The sequence below is a fragment of the Lepeophtheirus salmonis genome, chromosome 1, assembly GCF_016086655.4.
Source record: "Lepeophtheirus salmonis chromosome 1, UVic_Lsal_1.4, whole genome shotgun sequence".
NCBI classification, from domain to species: Eukaryota; Metazoa; Arthropoda; class Copepoda; order Siphonostomatoida; family Caligidae; genus Lepeophtheirus; species Lepeophtheirus salmonis.
This window is the reverse complement of record NC_052131.2, coordinates 54,671,175-54,694,877: the sequence shown is the minus strand read 5'-3', so window position 1 is coordinate 54,694,877 and position 23,703 is coordinate 54,671,175. Positions and strand designations below refer to the sequence as shown.

The window sequence follows — 23,703 nt, the reverse complement described above, 5'->3', positions numbered from 1 at the left end:
ATTTATATAAGTAATGATATATTTATCTTAGATGTTTCTATTTTTTTATTGTGTAATTCCTTATTAATTTCCTTTTCATATTTTTGGGTGTAGATTTTTTTTCTTTAGGACAATGTAACCTACTTATTTGACTGCCTGATTGAAGAGACTTGAATGATCAATTTATACTTTATCAAAACTTGACTCGACTCTAAGAACTAAATACTTCAATCCAACACCGAAAACTAATCATTAATGAGTATCCTGTAACTTATTATAAGATTCAACTGCTCACAGTTATATATTACAGGTACAAATTTTGTTACTGTTGGCAATCAGAACAATGTTTTATATTTATTTTCTCAAGCTGTTATCATTATCATTTCATTCTTGAGGAGAGAACATCTATGTATTGTATAACTACGGATGAGTGTGCACAACAAACACCAAGAGTAAGATTTGTTGTGGAGTATCTTCTATATATTTTTCCGGGAAAGTTCGCCTGTTCATCCATGCCTAATAAATCCATGAATGTAAGTACTAACCACAGTACATGATAAATGCGTGGTTTTAATAGATCAAAATGATATTATAGCCTCAATATATACATGGTAATTATAATGACTGATCCTGTAATATTCCCCCTATGTGGAAATACAAAATTCGTGTGATTATTCAAGCCCTCTAGAATTCCATGGGTTCAGGGAAGGGACGTATGTACGCTCAGCGCCTCATATTCAAAAAGAAAAAAAAGCAAGTAATCAGAACAATACTTTTTTTTATTTTCTCAACCTGAATTTATTATTATTCCATTTTTGAAGAGGGAACATCTATGTCTTGAGTAACTAGGTGTGAGTGTGCTCATGAAAAACGGGGAGTAACACTGAGGATGTCTTGGAGGAATGATCTTCCATATTTTAAAACAAAGTTTGTCCGTTCTTCGACGACTAATAACTCCGAGTTATTCCCGGTATTACCGTTAGTCCACAATGAATACGTGATTTCAATAGATCAAAATGATATTATAGCCTCAATAAATAGATGGTGATTAAAGTGACATATGTTGTAATTGAATAAAGCATAATATGACGTGGAAATTGTAACATGTACAGACTAGTTATACTAGTTACAACATGTACATCAATCGCAAAATTGAAAAACGACGTATGCATTGTCAAATATTGTGGGAAAATTTTATTCATCCTGTGATATTAATATGTATATACCTGAGTGTGTTTAATCAGTTGTATTGCATGTATGAAAATTTCTAAACACAAATAAATTACAATAATAATAATTACTAATATGAATTCATAAAATGCTGTATACAGGGTGGTTTTAATAATTTGGCTATAAATTTAAAGGTTTCTGTAACTTTATGTTTGTTTAATTTACCTCCAGACTTAATGCTTCGCTAGTAACGGGTAGTCCATTGAAATCTGAACACTTACTAATTCCATAATTAATGGAGGTTGAGGGATTGAAATTTTAATATATTAAAGCATAATCAATTTTTTGTTTAAAAAAAAAAAAGAACTGAGAGTTCTAGCTTAAGTACAAGTCGAGAAAATGGATCTTGAATGTGATCAACAAATTTCCATTCCCGTACTCCAAGCAGTTGGGGGTCTCTGGTACGCCGTCAGCAAGTCCAAAACGTTGGAAAGGAAGGAGGTCTCTATCAAAAAGGCCAAATTGGACACAGAGAAGCTAAAGAAAACAGCCCCGTTCAATCCCTCAACTCCATGAGGGCCTATGCAACATATATCGGGGTTTTCACGCCGGAACTATCAAAAAAAGTGTGTGGAAAGAGCCTTGTGAGGGTGGAGACTGGAGAAGCCACTTTTGACACCAGCAATGACATGAACCCATCTTCTTCTTTACATGGCTCTTTTGAAGGAGTCTTTATTAACGTTATTTTTTATTTAAGAATCAATATTTAGAATTGCCCTGTATCGGTCCATTAAATGAATCACTAAAGTGGTGTAACATAGAAGGAAACTTAGCATTTCCTAACGTATTTAATTTAGCCATTAGGTATTTATCAATACTTGCAACTTCAATTCCTAGTGAGAGGGTCTTCTCATCAGCTTGGAAAATAGTTGTTAATAGGAGAAAGAGGATTATTTACGAGGTAACTTATCAGTCCATTTCCAGTGATGAAAATCCTGTGTATTATGAGCATGTTAAAAAAAGAAACTGAAAATCAACATGGTAACCCTAAAAGAGATCACCTAAAATCAGCTGTGACAAGGGAGGAAGGGGAGAAGGAAATAAACAAGCACATTGTCACGAATTACTCCGATGTCGATCCCCAATTCTACTTAGAGTCCAACAAGGACATAAAAATTATAATCCTCAGGGTCTTTTATGGGTACACACAAATGTTCAATCAGGTTTTCAATATAATTGAATCTAGGATGTTCACTACTCAGAAATTAATAGTGACAACTGCTCAGGAAAGGAAATTGCATTCTTCAGATTACCAATTCCAAAAAAATGGTAAAATTCACTGGATTTACATCCCTACTCATTAGCCTTCATGGTAACCTCCATTAATATGGTATTAAAGAGTATGTAGATAATTTAATAAATGAAGGATCTGATCCATCAACTTTTTTAGATAACTTCCTTTGTGTGTGACTAAACGTGAGCTAGTGGTATTAAATGAAATATACATATTCCATTAATAAACAACCTATTCTGTTATCCTTAAGGTACAGATTGTTACTATATTACAGTAAAATAATTGGTCTGAAATAACTAAAAGTTTTTTCATTAAGTTATATACGCTATTTCAGCTAAAATTAATAAAGGTCTTGGAGACTTATCGTCTCCAAAAGTTATATTTGCGTTAATTAATAGTCATTGATTATTGTTTTTTCAAAATAAGACATTCTCTCTGATCTGGTTCGGTTCGGGTCTTTAGATGTAAATATTCGAGTAAATTTCGGGTACGAACCAAACTTTTGAATCCAGAACCTAATTAGACAAATAATTCTCTCAAATTTGATGAGCATTTTACCCAATTTCGGACCTTAATACAATAGGAACCGTATTAAGGTTATATTTTTACTGATCACTGATTCCAAAACAATAAATAATCCAATGTTGTTACTATTGGAACATAATTATTAGGGATAATAGTTAAAATGATATTGGACAAGTAAGAGAATAAGTTCCAAAACCAGTTGGAAGTTGACCAATTCTTCCGACTATGGAATTAAAATTCAATAATAGTTGATAACTATTCACTGCTTAGTAAGAACTAATTCCAATACAGCCAATCAATGTTAAGAAAACTAAATAGAGGAAAATAAGAAGAAAGTTTCACAGCTGACAACTAAATACTGTATACCTCACTAACACAAAAATATTGACAAAATCTACAGAAAACGATACAGACAATAGGGAAGAGTCTATAGGACAATAAGGCGTTGTTTTACTTGGCCTTTGTTCCACCATAAATCTACCTAATATCTTTTTTATAACTAGGACGAGAGTAGATTTGCCCGGCTTTGCCTGGAACATTAAGAAATTAATACTAATTAAGGATTCTTCGGCTGGAAACAAAAATAAATTTTAAGAATTTTTATCATGTTATTTTTATGATTATGAGAATTCTAATATATAAGCATTTATATAGCCACATTTCTTTCAAGCGACGATAAAGAAGTTGTGTTATTATAGGTCAGATGCCGAACTTGCAGTCTCGCAGACGCTTTCCTGAGCATCAAGGAAACCTCAAAATATCCAGAAATACATTCCGGCTCTCAGGTTGTAAAGGTGAAGTACTGTGCCAAAATACTATTTAAACTCTACTGCCGCCGCAGGCAGCAAGGAACCCTTGTAATATGCAATAATACACCCCAGCACACCGGCTGTGGAGGTGAACTTCTGTGCACGAGTCAACTTAAATTTCTCCCCCTTGTCTTCTCTGAGCATTAAGAAAACCTCCTAATATCCCAAAATACACCCTGGCTCACCTATTGTACAGGTCAAGTACTGCATCAAAATACAGTTTAAACTCTAACACTACTTTGATTCTAGGTACATACGAACCCTTTTAATATTCTATAGTATACACCAAGTGAACTGCTGTAAAATTAAAATGATCTGCCACGCCTTCCCTGATCCTCCTAATATCCCAAAATACACCCATACACCGCTATGGCCTTGAAGGCCAAAAAAAAGTTACCTGAGCCGTTTTTGGAGCCTTAAGAACTTACATGAAAATTTTCAGCAAAATCATACTTTGGTTTGGATCGTGATTGAAGGACAAACATACATACCCACCTTTAAATTCAGATTAAATTCATAAATGAAGTATTAAGCAATAATATAAGCTTTTTAAGATGAGGAAAATCCTTATGATCTTTTTTATGAATCTGGTTCGGGACTCTGATCTTTTCAGATAATACCGGTTTACTTATACTTTACCCGTGTACATCGGCTCCTTGTCCAAGACCCATCCTATTTTTACTTGGAACTGGAGCATGATTGATTATTTTTTTTGTAAATTGAGGTTTACTACGATACCGGTACGAACTTGGACGGAATTAGTTCGGTCATACAAAAATTATAACGGTCTTAGATCGGCCAATGATTTTCAGACCATAACCACCACTAGTATCTATATATTTAAATACATAATATTATGCAAACATTATGTTCAAGTCATTGATTTTTCAGAAAGGAATGTCTAAATACTTACATTAAAAAAATAACTCCATTATTCTCAGAAGGAAAGTGAATTTATCTCCAAATATTCCCTAATATGAATGAAATTCCACAGAAAAAAACTAATTTAAAAAGTATATATTACATCCAAAAACAGCGATATCTTGGATATCAACGACCTTCATTCGTAATCAGGTAAGAAATCACCAAGATCCAAAAGGCTTTTAAAATATAATGAGTAATAACTTAGGTTAAATCAGCTTACAGAAGATAGGGTGATTAACCAGACCTGATACTAATCCCTCAAATTAATTTGCCTTAAATCATTTACCCATGAAACATTTACCCTTAAAGTTATTTTGCCTTAATATATTTATATGAAATGTTATTATTCTTTATTTTTGCTAATAACGGATGTTTCCTTTGAATTTTTTAAATAAAATATGTAACTCACGGACTAAAAAGTCTAGGCTTAACAAAGCAAACAAATTTATTCCCGTCAAAATTGGCTTTTTTTAATTGTTATAGTTCCCTTAATGAAAAAGAGTCACCATAACACTTTTCAAGCCATTGCTTGGCTTGAACGGTATTTTTTACCCTTCAAAAAGCAATGTAAAATTAAAACATAAAATTGTTTTTGACCCATTGTTTTAGAAATAACATAAGTTAGATTCGTCACCGTTGGCAAAATTGATATGAAACTTTGATAGCTGTCTTTTGATGGTTGGTACACATTGAAATTGAGGTGAATTTAAAAGAAATAGCCCCGCCCTATCTATGTGTGAAACCTGGGACTTTTGTGGTAATGGATATTATTATAAAACATATTAAATGGTTGTTTTCTCTTGGTATAATGATGGAATTATCCTCTTGCTTCAAATTGAAATCTAATGAAAAATTTGTCAAGGGTTAGTATTCAACTTAACTGATGACTTCACATTGTAGGATTCATTTAATACGACGCTACTCCACAAAAATACAAATTTACACTGTATTTTGCTTTCAACTGTTGATCTATCTCCAACTCTTCCCCTCATCAGTGTTCTGAACGTTGATTGGTTTAATTCGAATGAGCTCTTTTGAAGGTGCATTGCATAATAGTTTCATAGTGTGGAAGAATTAATTAACTACTATCATCCAATGATAATATAAATACAATGTTATTTGATCATCAAAGGTGCAAATCCAGTGTTGAATGGGCGGGTTAAAAAAAAAGAAACCGAAAATCAACATGATAACCCCAACAATTTGAAGAATGTTATGGAGGAGAGAAAGAATAATGCTCATGACGTTTCATTAGATCAGCTGGTGCAACAAAGGAAGGAGAAAAGGATATAAACAAGGACATTTGCTAGAATTACTCCGATGTCGTTCCCAATTCTACCCTGAGTCCAACAAGGACTGATAATTATAACTCTGCATCTAATCCTCAGGTTAACGCTCCGTCAATAAGTACACATGAACGTTCAAAGAGATTATGAACGTAATTGAATCTATTAAGGAAAGGATGTTGACTACTCAGGAATTAAATAATAATGACAACAGCTAAGGAAAATAAAATTAATTCTGTAAACTACCAATTACAAATTAACGGGCCAGCTAAAAAACACACCGGATTTACCTCTATGGGCATGATGTAATTGGGCTTGCCATAATTTTCAATTTGATGTACCGTCCCGACTACAGGGCAATACTTACAGATTTTGACGTCATAGAGTATAACAGTGGTACTCTAACAGTAACAGTCAAGGAAGGCGATATATAACTCTTTGAGGGTACTATTAAAAAGCGCAGTAGAAGTCAAACATCAGTCGGAAAAGCGTTATGGTATAATTTTGTATTTATATTAACCTTGCTACCATCTAGTTTTTAGCCTTTTTACTATTTGTATTTCAAGGAAAGGTTGTAAGATACAATAAAGATGACGTCCTCTTAATAGTAGAGATAAGCAGCAGATAATAGGGATTAAATCAATCAACGTTCAGAATACTAATAATAAGGAGCAAAAAAAGTAGAAAATTGGCAGTTGATAAAAAAATAACATACTTATTGTAGTCCTCCATAATCCAAAGCTAGGAGAATGATCCCTCACTGGACAAATCAACAATGCAAATCATTCTACCTAAACTACCTTTTGTTAGGACTTATATCCTTATACATATATATATATTCTCATAAAAAATATTCACCTGATTCTGCTGTATGAGCCGTCTCTCAGTTAGGATCTGATTCACTGCGTATTGGATATGTCCTGATGTGTATCCATCAGATATCTTTGTAAGGGAAGATAGATCAAAGTCGTTATGATGTGTTGTAGAGATAATCCCTCCAGCTTTTGTGATGAGTGTTTTCCAAACAGAATAGCGATATGAGTAGTCTGGCTTAGGAAGGATGAGTAGCTTCTGATAGGTCTGCATGAGACCCTGAAATAAGATAGAGTCATTATCATTGTGGAAAGATTATAGTTAGAGTTGTAAAAAATATGACGTAAAAGGAGTGCAATACTTTTTTTAGTTCCAAGAAAGATAATTAAAGACAATGTAGATCAGTCTTCCTTTTTTCATACCAAGCCAGGGAGACTTGACGTATGGAAGGACATTTTTATTTATATTCATCCCTGAGTTGAGTGACCTATTGCGTGTATATATTACCCATCCCTAGCTATAAAGCAATAATACAGAGAGTAACACTGAGGGTTTCATTGGGAATTAAAGTGTAAGTTTTTGTTGAACTTGGAATAGAATTGAGGATCGGTATTCCAGCCTATATGTAATAATGAGTTCTAATACTATCTGGAGCTCCAATTAGACAACCTGTTGTTGTACAAAACATCATTTTTGATGAGAAATTCTTGTTGGTCAACTCATATAAACTTTGTACAATTATAAAGCTATAATATTAGTAGTAGTTGTAATTTTATATCAATACCACGTGGTATTTTAAGAAATTCTTCCATTTTGAGATAACATTTAGAATCCCAAAAAAATGATGGATCGAACAATTCAAAATAAAAGACGAACAGAGCTGACTATAAAATTCTTTATTTAATGATTCATAAATGATAAGGCAATCATTTTGATATTATTTTCTTTTTTTCTTCTTCACCTAGCTGTATAATTAATCGGTTCGAGATACAACAGTAAAGTTCGAACCGATACTTTAATAAAATATAAAGACGGCGAATATTTCATGCGGCAAAATTACCAGCGGCTAAAAAATTTAAGCAGAATTACCTAGAATCATTTTTTCATTACAAACTACTCAACTCTATAAATAATACGTCCCAAGGTAGGGTGTGTTTTCTCTCTCTTTTTCATGAAAACAGTGTATCTGATATACTTTATTTTTGAGTATCTTTGTTACAACATGAACTGACTGTTTCATTTTCCAAGCTACTTCCAAGATAAAAAGCGAGAGCTTTTTGTTTGGGAGTAATAAGCGTATGTCCTTGTTGGAATTGTAGTAGAACTGAGGATGGATATCGAAGTAATTCCAGCTTATATGTCCTTCTATCATAGCTGCTCGCAGCTGATTTAATAAAACGTCATTAGAGCTTAGCTGCTCTCCTCTGAAACCTTCTTCAAATTGTCAGAGTTACCACGTTAATTTTTGTGGTTTTTTTATATACATATTTTTTACAACTCTAGTTAATATTTTGAACATACCTTTTGCTCACATTCCCAAGGTTGTCTTGAGGCTCCTACGAGAAGAACACGATCCTCAGAGGATAAGCTTCTTACCAATCGCGGCAAATCCTTTTTTAGCCTTTTGGGATCGGATTTATCAGTTTTGGATACTTTTTTAAGGAAGGTTTTTTCTGCAGCGTCAATAAAAATAACTGATGGTTGAACGAGTCTGGATACCTATTAATGTGTTTAGAGGTTATTCTATGTAAGGGGAAATTGTTTTAAGATTGCATAAGAAAATCGGCTTACTTTGAAAACTAAATGAAGGAGCATGTTGAGACCGGATTTTCCCGGATATTTTCCTACAATATTTGTAGCAGTGAGGTCAAAAAGAATTGCTCCTAATTCATTACAAATGGCATTGAGTATCAGAGTTTTACCCACTCCTTCCGGTCCCACAAGTAGAACAGATTTTATATGGGGTGTGTTTTCTCTCAAATGTTGAGAAGCTGAAAATAGAAATATAATAGAAAAACTATTTTGAGTTTTGTTTTATGAAATAGAGTTGTAGTAATTCCAACCCTGTCGGTATGCTTAAAAGAGGGCGAAAAATTGAAAATTAACTTGGTAACACAGATAAAAATGCCTTCAATATTGATCCTCAATTCTACCCTAAGTCCAGCAACGACTTACAATTATAGTGGATGCTTTAAAAGTCTTGGAATGTTATTAAAAATTAAGATTGCAGATGTTTGGTAGGTATTTTCGAACTTTTTAGCGTGATATATTAAATATATGAACAATATAAATAATCTTAGTCAGCAACCAGGCGGTATGGAAGATCAGGAAACGATTTGAAGTCGGAGATCAAATTGAATACAAGCCTTGAAGGGTTATACCATGTAAACTTTCTTCAGACATTTCCAAGAGACATTTGAAGCCAATCCAAGCATGGTAAAACCTGAGCTAACAAATAAAAAAGCAACGGCCCAGTTCACCTTGTCAAAAGGTGGAAAATATGCTGGTAATAAGTTCTGAAGGCTTCAGAAAATACCTTTATTTAGTCAGGTCCACAAAACACTCGTCTTTAGCGGTCCAAACGTATCTTGAATGATCTTAAACATAGTGGAAATAGGATTCTTTTCATCAGTGATGAAAAAACCTTCACTGCTGATCCTGTTATTAACAGGCAAAATGATAGATGTAAACCCTACATAAATCCAGGGAAACGAGATCCCGAAAGAGAAGCCCGTTTCCTGAACAACTAGTCTATCTGACAGAGATGTAAAAGGTAAAAAAGGTGTTGGTGTGAAAGGGACGCAATAGAAAAGCAAAATCCTTTCTTTTGGCTTCCATTCACTTAAGAGAATTTAATCTGATCTTACTTCTAAAACTACCTCACCAAGAAGTTCGATCCGGATGCTACAAAAAAAAAATCACTACGAAATCTCAAAATTTTATTTTTATAACATTCCAAGGCTTTTCGAACTACGGGGAACTCCTAGCAAATCATTAGTATTACACATCGTCTTTTATGAGCACACATAGCAGTTATAATATCATACTTAGATGTTATCTTCTCAACAACTAAAGAATAATGATAACAGCTTTGCATAATAAAAACACTCACTAGGTTGTAACAGCATAAAGTATCGCGCGCTTTTTAAGTCATATTTTTTCTACAACTCCGATTATAATTTCTTAATTACCCATAGGAAGAATGCAGTACTCAGCAATGGTTCTACGAATATCTCCAGGGCCAGGGCGAGGGTCCATTCCTCTTTTTTTCATTTCCATAGCTGTATATGAGATATCCCCCGTGATTTCATCTAACATTACTCGAGGATAGGTTCTAATAATTCCATTCTGAACTAATTCTTCTACCAAAGACTCTGTGGTGCGATCCGGAGTAAGATCCTTGTCTTTCTTTTTCTTCCCTTTTTTATTGGCCTTTTTCTTGGTCTTTTTCCGCTTCTTGCTAATTTTACCCTTTTTTCCCTTGTCCCTCTCAACAGCCTTAAAAAAATATGGGTATGTATTGTACATAAATGATGTGAGGAACGGCTTAACGGACCGTTTGCATTCACTAGACTTAAATTTAAGGCGGGGACATCAAAAACTCTGAGTTTAAATCTAAGAGTAACTGAGTCAAAGAAATTTATAAACACCACAAAGGGACACTTTGATTGACAGTTTGGTATATTAAGGGATTCTTTGGTAAAATAATTGTCGTAAAAAGGTTGCAGACAAAATAGTTGGGGTAATATCATTGCGTGGTAAAATCATGGTTTACAAAATCCTTGTAAGATAAAATTGTTGTGCTTAATATATTAATAGTGAAGTAATTTTATTGTAAGACAATATTATCGTGTGTAATTTCATTAAAACTATATTTTATTAAGGCAATGCAAGTATTGAATGATTTGAAAAAAAAATCAACCTCAGCCGCTTCCTAGAGCATCATGATTCTTTCTACACACTGGTCCCAGTTTGTACAAGTGTAATGCTAGGTCCCAAGGCAGTTTAAACTCCACTTTGTTTCGAAGCATCAATGACACTTTCTAATATGCTATAATACACCCCAGCCTATGGGTTGTGCAGGTGAACTATTGGTCCTTGGGCTAGGTTAAATTAAGCCGTGGCCGCTTCCCTTACTATCATGGACCCCTTCTAATATCAAAAATGCAACCGGTCTTTGAGGTTATACTGCTGGGCCCTACGGCAGTTAAACTCCACGCCGCCACGTTGTGCAAGCAAACTCTTGGGCCCAAGAAAGGTAAAAATTCTCTGCTGCTGCTTCTTGAGCATCAAAGAACCCTTCCCAAATCCCAAAATATAGCTCACTCACGAATAGTGTAGGTGAACTGCTGGTCCAAAAACAGGTTAAATTCTTCCTTTTGGATGAAAAAAAAATTCATTAATTTTTTTTTAAATAAATTAACCGATTGGGCCTTGTATCCCAGCGGTTACCCTGCACAACCCATTGATAGGAACCTTGGGAACCTCCGGGAAGCAAAGAATTTAAGATGTCTTGTGAGCGCAGCAGTTCACCTCTACTACCCGTGGACCCATCTGTATTTTAGGAAATTAGAAGATTTTCGTTGATGTTCAGGGAAGCGGCAGTCGATAAATTTAAACTGCATTGGGGCCCAGTACTTCACCTGCACAGCTTGTGGGCCAGGGTATACTTTTCAATATTATTTCAGGTTCATGATGCCCGAATATAATATAATTGCAATGAAATTATACACGATTTTGTCTGCAAACTTCTTACCAGAATCATTTTACAGTGAACTAACATATTAAGGGTGGAGTATATTAAAAGTAGTCTACAGCAATGAGAGGCAGCTATGGTAAAGGGTAGAAACAAAGATACAGTAAAACCTTGTGGTCAAGTCTGCCAGCATACGAATTTTTATTAATGTTTTCAATTATTTATTTCGGGATAAATTATATTGCCTTATGAGCTACGTCAAGGAAGAAATGTTACTCTTTGGTTGGTAACCTTTGTATTACATCATCGTCAGAGCCAAATATTATTTTTGTATTTGAAATTGCCGATACCACTATGCAGCAAAATGGAGGTGTTGCAGCGTCTGCAGGCTGAATCCCCACATTTAATATTGTTATTTAAGCCGTAGAACACAAAAATGACCATCAAAACTTTCAACCTGTAAAATTTTGGCCCTAAAAGCCTTTTTTTTAAAGGAAATTATATATGGTATAACTACGATTCAGTGACACATTTTGACATGAAATAACTATATACCAGGTATACGCCTATGAAATGAGACTTTTTTTAAAAATTTTTGAATGTTTATTGCGAAAAAAAAGTTACAAAATTTAATTTTCAAAGTATGCCCCTTCGCTAGCCACTCATTTCCCCCATCTTTCAGGCAATTTATGGATGCCTCTCCAAAAAAGTGGTTCGTCTTTTTCTGCAAACCAGCCATCGATCCATTTTTTGGCTTCATTGTGAGAGTCGAAGCGTAAATCATTGAGTGCATGGCCCATCGATGCAAACAGGTGATAATCGGAAGGCACCAGGTCTGGCGAGTAACCTGCATGAGCAAGAGGTTCCCAGTTGTACGATTCAACAAGCTGGTAGGTGGTTATAGAGCTATGCGGTGATGCGTTGTCATCAAGGAAAATTACCTGGTGTTGCCTTGCATCATATTTTGGGCGTTTTTGGCGTATAGCATGGTTCAAATCGGCCAATTCTTGTTGGTAGCAATCACCATTAACGGTTTACCGGGTTGTAGAAGGCCATTAATATTTTCATCGAGAGATGCTTGCAATTTGGCGTCTTCAAAATTTTTAGGTGGCCAGCCGCACTCTTCATTTCTCAAGTCAAACTCACCACTTTTGAATTTTTCAAACATCCTGAAGCACTGTGCTCTGCTTAGAACATGTCCACTGTAAGCTTCCACAAGCATTTAATTGGCTTGAGAAGCGTTTTTCTTCAATTGGTAACAGAAAATCAATGATGTCTGAACATCGTGGTTTGTAGGCACAAAATTAGACATTTTTACAAGCGATAAAAGTGCATTGTTGAATGCAACTATACAAACAATGAATTAAATATTGTTGACATATGTCGAACTAACCATTTAGATTTTTGGACTGGTTTATAATGTCTATCTGGCGAAACCTAGGGACTAATACCCGAAGGTTTCATTTCATAGGCGCATACCTAGTAGATTGAAATCAAAGTAAATAACAAATTGATACAAACATTTCAGAGCTTACATTTCAATTTAAAAGAAAAAATGGCTTCATTAATGGGCAATTTTTATTTGATTTTTGGTCAGTTTAATTTTTTAAATTTTAAAGGAATTTTATAAAATATACTGGATAGGTTGCATTAAATATAGATAAGAATAATATTCCGAGGATTTTTTTTTTAAATTTTCATATAAGTTTTTAACGAATAATACATATATAATATGACTAATAATTGACATGTAAGGGGATTAAAACAATTTTACAATTGTAATCTATATTCAACGCAACCTAACCAGCTTATTCTATGAAAGTTCCTAAATAAATTTTGAATAAAAAAAAAATAGACCAAAAATCAATCAAAATTGACCTTGCATGAAGCCAATTTTTCTATTAAATTGAAATGTAAGGTCTGAAATGTTAATATGAATTAGTTATTTACTTTGATTATTATCTATATAGATCTTTTATGTCGAAATATGGCACTGAATCGTAGTTATAACCTAAAAACTTGATTTTTTTAAAAAGGCTTTTAAAGCCAAACTTTTAAGGCTTTAATGCATTAATGATCATTTTCATGTTCTATGGCTGAAATAAAAATTAAAAATGTGAGTTTCAGACTGCAGGACAAAATGCTGTTGCACAGTAAAATTAATTAAAGAAAAAGAAACAAATTTAATATCCTACTATACTTATTTTATCAGCGACTACCTTTACTCAATCATTACTCAATGTATATCAGGAGCGTCCACAGCGAATGGGCTAGAGGGGCTATATACCCACCCACCCTCCCAAAAAAACAATGATAAAGGATTTTTTTGCTTTTTACATGAAACTTTTTCCAAAATATCCTTTTTTTTTCAGAATAGGTTTGATTTTTGAAAAAAAAAATGATTTTTTTGACAATATACCTATGAATTTTTGAATTTATTTTTCAAATTATATTTTTTTAGAATAACTGTATATTTTTGATTATTTTTTCAATAAAATTTTATTTTTTGAGAATAATTGTGGATTTTTGAAAAATAAATTTACAAAAATTTAATATTTCAAATTTAATTTTTAGATTTTTGCTATAAAAAAATCCAAAACCAATCCTCCTCCCCCCCTCAAAAAAAAAAATTATAATACCCCTGTGGATGCCCCTCCATATGGCCTAACCCTTTAAATACCTACAATTTTCAGCTGTTCCAACTCTTCTCTCATCAAGTCATCTACTTTTTTGCGGATCTCTTCCTCCACTTCCAGACGTTTTTCCTCTCGAATCATCTCCAAATCAAAACTCTGAACTTTGTTATAGCTCTCATCCTTGTTCTTCCAGACATCTTTAATCAGGAAGAGGGAAGCAGAAAAAAAAAAGGATATGAGAGGGGCTCAGTTGTACTAAGCTATGTAATTGAGATCATTTTGGTGCTAGGCCGTGTGAATGAATAAAAAGCATGCATATTAAGCTTAGTTGGGGGTTTGGATGTACGGGACCGAGGAGATTATGTCTACGTTTCACAATAGACTTTAGTCAGGAAATGATAAAACCTTCAATTCTACTTTGGAGTTTTTAAGAGTATGTTCCTAAAGGGTCAATCATTTGTTTTAGAGTACTCGTTCTGTGAGAGATAAGGGGGGGGGGATATCAAAAAGTGAATTTAATGATCAATGAAAGAACAACATGTAGTTTATTTTAACACGGATCTTTACTCACAATGTCTACTACCAGAGGCCCAGACAGCTTCCAACCTTTAGCCTCACTTCTGGGCACAATTTACAAATTGTTTCTGCGTTGACGTTGTCTCTCATACACCTGATTGCATGGTGCTCAACAATCCTTTGGGCATCTTTCAATGATGTTGGGGTTCTTGAACTTCTGGATGGTGTAGTAGTTGATGGAACTCTTGTTCGTTTTGAAGACCTTAAAGGCCTTAACAATGCAAATTCGTGGGCATTTTTTTCTGCACTCCGGAGATAGATTTTTTTTTTTTCAATTTGCAACTGACTTTCGCACGACGCTACCTCACCAGTACACAAATTTGTACTGTATTTTTTTAGCTGTCGATTTTATATTTATTTACTCTTCCCAGTGTTCTGCACGTTGATTGGTTTAATTTGAATGAGCTATTGTTAAAGTGCTGTGAATAATTCTCAACAATTATTATATAAAAATTCCATAATTGGTAAGAATTGACTATCAGCTACCAACTGATGATGGGCCTTTTCTCTGTTGTTTTTGAGGAGGAAGGTTGCATGATACAATAAAGGTAACAACGGGGTATACTTTTTCCCCCAACATATCCACCAATCATGTGATAGCAGAATCAATGCGCGGGAAATTCAAATAGAATATACTACATGTAACTGTCTCAAAACATATGGCGGACTCTGTATGTAGAATTGAAGGCTTTATGGATAGGAAGAGGTGTTGGATACGGGGATAAATAATTAATTAATTAAGATATTGACTATTCTAAAAAGGTATTTAATATATATTGTAGAAATTTATATAGAATAATTTAAAATTGGATGTCCTGTTATTATTATTAGTATTACAAGAAGGTGTAAGATAATTAGTAATTAATTATATAATTAGGTATGATTAATGGTAATCCTGGATAATGTCCTTGTTCTAGGGATAATAATGTGGCTATGAGTGATGGACTCAAAAAGAGAAACTACAAACCAAAAGTATTGAAACAGTCCATTGCCAACTCTTCAACCGAATGAAATGATTTTGAAGGTGCCCCTTCAAGAAGAAGACCCTTCTTAGTGACCCAATAGTCTTGAAAAAGCAAAAAATCATTTTATTTAATGGATCTCGTTTCCAACTTACTTTATGTATATGGAACAATAAAGGTATTCAATTTATTCCCCAAGCAACAAAGTTGTTTTCTCTTGGGAAAATGATGGCATTATGCACTTGCTTCATATTATCCCTGTTCGTCAATCCATAAGTATTTTCTAACATGAATAATCCATCATATCTAATTATAATTAGTAGCGGAGAAGGGATAAAAACTTCTTTTGTTCCAATTATTGTAGTGTTTATTTTACTTATTACAACAATTTTATTAGATATTTTGTCTCTGGTTCGAACTCATTGCATAGTGCAATTTTGATAGTATGTATCCATTGAAATTTTGGTACATCACACTATCTTTATTCTAACAAAAAACAACCGTTGAATCTGTTTTACATTAGTAAATATTACATATTTTGGTTAAAAAGTTCAATGGGAACATCTTTTTTCATCAAAAATATAGAATGACGACGTATAAATCTCAATTATTTATATTTTAAGGCAAAATGTCTTTAAGGGGAAATGTCCTAGGGCAGAAATAGTTTGAGGCCAAAGTACCTAGTTGGGCCTGGAACAAATCTGTGGGTCATTTTTCTTACTTTATTTTTTGCAAGAGTAATTTCCCACTTTATAAAAATCAAATTGGACCCCTTTCTTTTCTTTTTTAAATAACCTTTTTAAAAAATAAGTTTTTAGCAGCTTTTTTTTAGAAAAGGACAAGTATTCTTGTGGGTTTTTTAATGTTCCTGTAATTGGTCAGATTGAGTTGCACTGATTCAGAGCAAATAATCATAATAGTATAACATTTACTCCATCTAGCCTAGGAATCGTCGTTGAAGTCCATATGCATTAAGTATAGAAAATTTGGAATTCTTTTTTTCAATCAATTACATGGCTTATCAGAAGTGCAGGGCCACTATGGCCCGAAACTGGACAATGTACGTTGCACAACATATGATTTCGATTCATTCCCCAACCTTAATAAAATTAATAAACGCCTGCTATAAATAATATTTTGGGGTTATTTTTTTTAGAAGAGAGAAAAAAGTGAATGACCAAATGACCTTTTTAAATTGAAAAAAAAAGTTATGAGGCTTTTTACATTTAAATTTTTTTCTGAAAAGCAATAATCTTATAGTGAGTGTTATATTGGTCCTTACGTATGATCGCCGTACAGTACAGTCATACTTGTCGGTCCTTATAGAGGGTAAAATCGATCCCTCGTGACGTCAATGATGGTATTTTTCTTTTTACTAATTATTATTCTTCTTAGGCACTGGTCCTAATGATCAACAGTCCTAAGGACTGATAGGGCCGTCCTAAGACTCGACCAACTAAATAAGGACCGACGTAACACTATCTACAGCCCCTCCAGCCCACCCTTGCCTGACGCCCCTGTCTATTCTTACCATTATACGTATCTTCTGCAGCTTTTAGAGACTTCAAAAACTCTGAGTTTTTCAGTCGATAGCCACATTCTTCATCTTCAGCCTCCTTTTCTCCTCCTATGCCAGATCCTTTCTTATCTCCGTCCTCTTTATTCCCTTTGACAGACTCCTTTTTCTTGCTCGATGTGGAACTACTATTTTCCTCTAATTGACCGGCAATCCCTCCCATTACATCCTCACTGAAGTATTCGGGATGGAATACGGCTGCAGAGCCTCCTTCATCATCTGAGGGATAGTCTGGGAATTTCCCTTGCTCATCTCTATAATTATATCATTGAAAATAAAGCTATGTAGGGAAAGAGTGGTCAAGGGAAAAATAAACGCTGACCGGAAGTTACGCCCTACGCAGTTTAGCACTGGGAAGTTTCGCCCTGTGGAAGTTACGCCCTCATACATTTATTATAGCATAAATGTTTCTTCCCCATATAATTTAAGACCTTCCTTTACTTGAAGTCCTTTGTGATTAATTATAACATTATGGCATTTTAATTCAATTTGGATCTAGTGATTCATACATTGGTTTTACTGGGGAGGGGAACAAGAATTAATACTCTCTTAAGGGTTTAATAGGTTTATCATGGCTGTTACTCATGTTAGAATCAAAATTAGGAGTTAGGTTAGTTAAGAGTATTGTTTAAGGTCCTAATACGTTTTTGAGAGTTACGCTAACTAAGTAGTTTAATAAAACTTTAAAATTAAAAATATAATTTATCTTAATTATTTTGATGTTGTTTTAATCTGACCTAGACTCGTGGTTAAGACCAGCAAAAGCAAGGTTAATATAAAATATTATTATAGAAATGGCAAGAATTAGTTAGTTGATAGTTTCTATTTTAAAATATATTAAAATGCGCGCCTTTTACACCAATGAATGCCAAAATGATTTACAAATGACTTCAAGTGAGTTAGAAGACTCATTTTAAACCTTAAGTTATATGTGAAAAATACCTTAATGCTATAATATATGTACGATGGCGAAACTTTACATTGCGAAACTTCCCAAGGCAGAACTTCTCGGGGCTAAACTGCCTAGGGCGTAACATCCTAGAACCAAAATAAACAATTCAATCTAAAAACAAGGAAGACTAACCTAACTTACACGCCCTTATTCTTCTCTTTTCACTACGGGAAGACTTACTCCTTCACCCCCCTCCCCTCCCCTTTCTGCGTGCCTAGCTGGAGGAACATGTAGCAGCTTCTAATTTTAAGGTAATCGGAATTGAGAGCTAAAAACCCTCCCTTCTGGCCTTCATATTATGGAAAATAACCTTTGCGAAATCTCATTTTCTACGATCCCATCTATAGCAGGTGTGTCCGCAGGAGGTGGTCTGTAGCCCCCCACTGCAATAAGGAATTTTTACATAATCGAACATTTACGATTTATTTTTTTTTTCAAAAATTTAGTATTACGAAATTTTTTTTTTTTCATTTTTTTTTTCATAAAAATTTTATTTTCTACACTTTTTGTATTTTTTTGAAAAAAATACAAAAACCAAGGTCCCCGCCCCCTCTCTCAAAAAAAATATAATCGTGTGGACGCACCTGTTTAGGTAGCACATGTAGGTAGTTCAAAATTTGAATGGAGACAAAAAGTTATTTCTTTCGTCGATTAGGATTAAAAAACAGCATTAATCATTATTTTGTATTAATTAATTATGATAGACTTTATTCTAATCTATTAAAAACATTACTAAAGTTTTTTTTATAAAGCTACCCTATGGAGCAAAGAAAGAGAATAAAATCAGATAATTTTCATTTTCCTTTCTGGAAATGTAAAAAAAAGGATGCGCGCTATACGCGGATCATCCAATTTTCCAATCTATTTTCTCTTTTTTTGTTCTATAGGATAATTTTAGAAAAACACTTTTAAAACACTTCTTATAGTTTAAGAAAAATGTCTATCAAAACTATTTAATGCAGAATAACTAAAAATGTCCTCTTCGCATCTATATTGACTAAGTAAAGAGTTTTGCCTTTTTTCATAATTTGATCGAGATGTGCGACCTAAAGATGACGACGTAAAACAATGCAATTTCACATTGGTCATTGACATCATATGACAACGTTTTCGTACTATCCTTAATTGGAATTCGAAAAAAGTTGAAAATCATACCCCTCCAGTGTTTATGGAAAAGCTCAGAAGAAAAAAAAGATCAAACCTTTCTGTTTGAAACCATTCTCGAATTTCTTCCTTCATATACTCTGCAATCTCTTCTCCATCCTTCTCTTTCAACTCTTCTTTGACCTCGACAAGAGCCTTTTGGTATTTTTTAGCAAAATCAACTTGAACAACTCTTCTCCTAGTTTTAAAAGTCTCGATTTGAGGACTGTACTTGTTCACCATTGATACAGGAAGAGTCATACCAATAAATGCTAACTCCTTGTTCCGGAGTTCCTTTACTTTTTTTCGTGCAATTACACCCTTCCATACACTTTGAATTCGTACAGCTGCTAGGTAAGAGTCAATGGTGGACTTTATTTTAGAGCGATTTCTGTCTGACTGCTCTTGACGTCGAATTTCCTTCATGAGCTGTGTACGAAGTCTTCCCTGCCTTGCTCTCTCGTGTCTTTGTATCAAAAGAATGGCCTCGTCCAGACTCATTGTTTCCTCTTCTTCATCTTCTGCATCTGAGTCGATCATTTTACTCTTGGTACTCTCTATAATTCCATTCCAAGTATCTTGATCTGCTTTTCGCTCTTGAAGAACGAAATTCGGGATCGTTAGCTCAATCTCTTGAGGAGAGATCCCTTTCTCGGAGAGGGTTTCATCATGATAGCTGTACTCTAAGAAATCCAGTCCAACCAAATCATGTTTCAACTCAAGTATTCGACCTATGCACGACTCAAGGAGCTTCTGGAGTAGGATTCGTTTTTGTGGATGAAGGATTTGATCATAGCACTCTTCTATTTTCCGATAGATTCGAATATATTGGACGTAAATACGGGAAACGCTCTTATAAGCAACATCTCTATCCTTGAAAATAAATAAAAAATATGTATGAATAATGATTTGATAACGGTAGCAATTTGTACCTTAATACACACTTATTTAAAAATTATAATGTAAAGTTTCGTAACCTTAAAAAATAAGAATGTCTTAAAGGGTTTTCGTCTCCATAATCGATGGTAAAACTACATTTAACGCACTAAAAAAGAATCTACAATTAACTTTTGCGTATCAAAAAGTCGTATAACATTTCTGAGCGTTTTTCGCTAGATTTCTTTTGTGAGCAATTAATACAATTAACAATTAATACTTTGCATAAAAAAGCTTAAAACACGCTTAAAGATTAAGTATAGACTAAAAAAAGTTCATTTAGTGTGTTGTGTTTAGAGAAGCCAGTTGTGTGTTACAGGGTTGAAAAATGGAAGTAAAAAACAGAAACATCGTTGTATTTTTTTAAGTATTTTTTTGTTTGCATATAAATTTGACCCATAAAAATTAATGTTCCACTGAAATATCTATCATTTTCTGAATATATATATTTATTTTTTTTTAATCAAACGTCAATTTTCTAAAAATAAATCCCTGAAAACAAGGGATTTTGGACATCAACAATTTAAACCTCTGCTACAATGTAATATATGTTCAAATTCCAGAACATTTTCTACATTCATTTTTGCAATATTTGTAAAAATGAACAAATTATGAGTGTTATTTTTCAATGACGTTATACTCCAAAACTGTTTAGATTTGCCATTTCTGAAATGCATCTCCAAGAGTCAATCAAGTTACTTTTCCATTCATTTTAGAATATGTAGATATGATAGATTTACAGATCTAGCTTATTATTGTTTAAGCCCACAGCTACACTTAAATGGATTTAGGATTGATCAACCCATCCAAATCCATGGCTTTAGAGTACACATTCCTTTAAAAAAAGAAATAATGCTGACTGGAAGTATGGTCTGGAAACAGTGGATCCAATCCAAAAGAAGGGTGGAAATTTTTTTGCTTCAGCATTTTCTTTAAAGTATGGACGAGGATGTTATCATGCAATAGTTAGCTTGAATGAGCCTATAGTAATAGAACCAAACACACTTTATAAAGGGTTTATTGAATATGACCAACACATATAGAAAACAGCTCTTTATTTTGTACGTTCTCTCAATTCTATTTCATTAGTGTAGTGAAAATATTAAAATGATACTTAAATTCATATATATTTATTTTATTATGTTTTTTATATAAATTTACATCAAAGATAGGCGAGAATTCTTCTTTAAGAGGGAACACACACGGGATTATTAAATAATGAACAAAAAAGAAGAAAGAGCACACGCATCAACCGTTTTTCCTTTTCTAATAATACTTAGTTTTTTCTTTACACACATCCCCTCTCTAGTTATGTCATCGTTGTAATTTCTCAGTTCTTTAACGCCATTTTTAGCGGGTAGACTTGAGCCTTCGCCTACAGGTTTCTAGTATTATATGGTACCTGGTTATTTTGCCTTAAACTATTTTGTCATGGGGCATTTCGCCTTAATAATATTTTGTACTAATTTATAAATAAATGAGGTTTATACGTCATTATTCTTTATTTCTTGGTAGAAAATTGATGTTCCCTTTGAATTTTAGAAAATACATTAAATGTTTTTGCTATGGATATTATGTATTTTTTGGAATTATATTTTTTCATCAATCCATGTGTACTTTCTATAATGAATAATTCATCATGTCTTGTGACAGTAACTATTGAAGAAATGATTAGCAATTCTTTTAATCGAATTGTTGACGTGTTTATTTATTTTTATTATTTTACTAATTTTATTAACCATTTTGTCTCTGGTTGAAATTTTGCGAGAGAATTATATTATTATTTCAAAATAAACAGCTATTTATTGCGTTTTATAGTAATATAGATAATCTATTTTGATTAAAAAATTTTAAGGAACATCAGTTTTAGCTAGAATAAATAAAATGACATATAAATGTTAATTATATATATATTAAGGAGAAATATCCTTGAGGCAAAATTGCTTATCACCGTATTATAATTCTCGAATACGATTAAGTTTTGTCTTTAAATAAATTCCTAAAATAAAAAGAATAATAGCTATTTTGTAGTGATGGGATGATTAATCAGAATCAGGAATCGGAGAATCAAGTCTTTTTTATCGAATCGGGATCGCCATAAAAAAAATAAGTTTCATTTGCAATTTCGATCTTAATGTATTACAGGCATTTAAATTTTTATTACTTTTATCAATTATGAAACCCCCCAACCCAAATTTAGGTATTTTTGCTTTTTAGTAGAAAACTAAATATTTGAAAAATAATTTTTTTTTTAAATTCTTTTTCCCAAAAATTTAACTTTCTGAGAATGAATATGTATTTTTGAACTTTTTCTCCAAAAAATTTATTATTTGAATTTTTTTTTCTAATAATTTTATATTAGAAATTTTTTTTTTTTAAATTGCTTTCCAAAAAACAAATCACTTTCTTGTGAATCGTTCTGATTTTAGAAAAAGATTTAAATATAAAATTGTATATTTGAAATTTAATCTTTGAAAATTTTTTTTTGAATTTTTTTCCAATAAAATCGAAAACCACTCCCAAAAAAAAAAAAAAAAAAAAATATTCTCCTGTTGACAACCCTGAACCCCTGATAGCAAAATTGTATTTTTCAACTATTATTTAAAATATTAAAGAATCCAATAGGTTGTGGGATATTTTTTTCTTCGTTTCTGTCTTCTTGTATTTACTCTTCAGTGAAAACAATAATTAATGTAAATAAATGCCCTCTCCTCGTAATGTAGGTAGGTTTAATGTATCTTTAAAAAAATTCTTTTTGAGTAATATCTTTTTTGTTGGTCATGGTGGGATATTGTAATGTTAAAATATCCAACGAACAGCTTTACAAACTAAACTTGCTTAGTATGTTGGTCTTTTTCTTCTTGGGAGTAGAAAGGGAAATTAACACAAATAAAACCTTCTACCTGTTGATTTAAGAAATTGTTATTTCAACCGTCTTGTCTCCTCTTTCCTTAGAGCAGTAGTTCTCAAACTTTATACGTAGTGAAGAAAATCGTTTGTATTTTGGGTATGTGAAAAAAGAAACCGAAAATCCAAATGGTAACCCTGAAAATTTGAGGAATGTTTTGGAGGAGGGAAAGAATAAGTTCATGACGTTTCATTAGATCAGCTGCCACAAGGGAGGAGGAGAGAAGGAAACAATCAAGGATATTAACAAGAATTACTCAGATGCTTTGACGATAGCTGAATTCCTCATGTGTTTGAGTCACGGCCCAAAACATTCCAAATTTAATACTATATTGTAGGAGAAGAAATCTACAAAAGCGATCTATTTTGTTAAAATACCCCTCATATGCAGTTTGTGTTTGTACAAGATTATTATGTAGTAAGTTTCATTCAAATAACAAACTAATATGAAGTATCATTCGTCGATTGATCTTTCAATACTAATGTGATTGATTCATAAAGTCAGTATATTTGCACAAT

The 23,703-nt window shown here is 33.1% G+C and overlaps 1 protein-coding gene across 1 annotated transcript in view; it reads right to left on the bottom strand.

Annotated features, from left to right (window-relative positions):
- LOC121132068 (dynein regulatory complex protein 11) overlaps positions 1-23,703 on the bottom strand; it is a 29,217-nt gene that overhangs the window by 2,021 nt on the left and 3,493 nt on the right. Inside the window, exons 2-8 of the mRNA XM_040727510.2 lie at positions 19,400-20,214; positions 17,202-17,500; positions 14,181-14,329; positions 9,992-10,298; positions 8,592-8,791; positions 8,322-8,519; positions 6,846-7,079 (exon numbers count right to left, since the gene is read on the bottom strand). Coding sequence (XP_040583444.1) covers positions 6,846-7,079; positions 8,322-8,519; positions 8,592-8,791; positions 9,992-10,298; positions 14,181-14,329; positions 17,202-17,500; positions 19,400-20,214 — 2,202 coding nt within the window. The remainder of the gene's footprint in view (positions 1-6,845; positions 7,080-8,321; positions 8,520-8,591; positions 8,792-9,991; positions 10,299-14,180; positions 14,330-17,201; positions 17,501-19,399; positions 20,215-23,703) is intronic.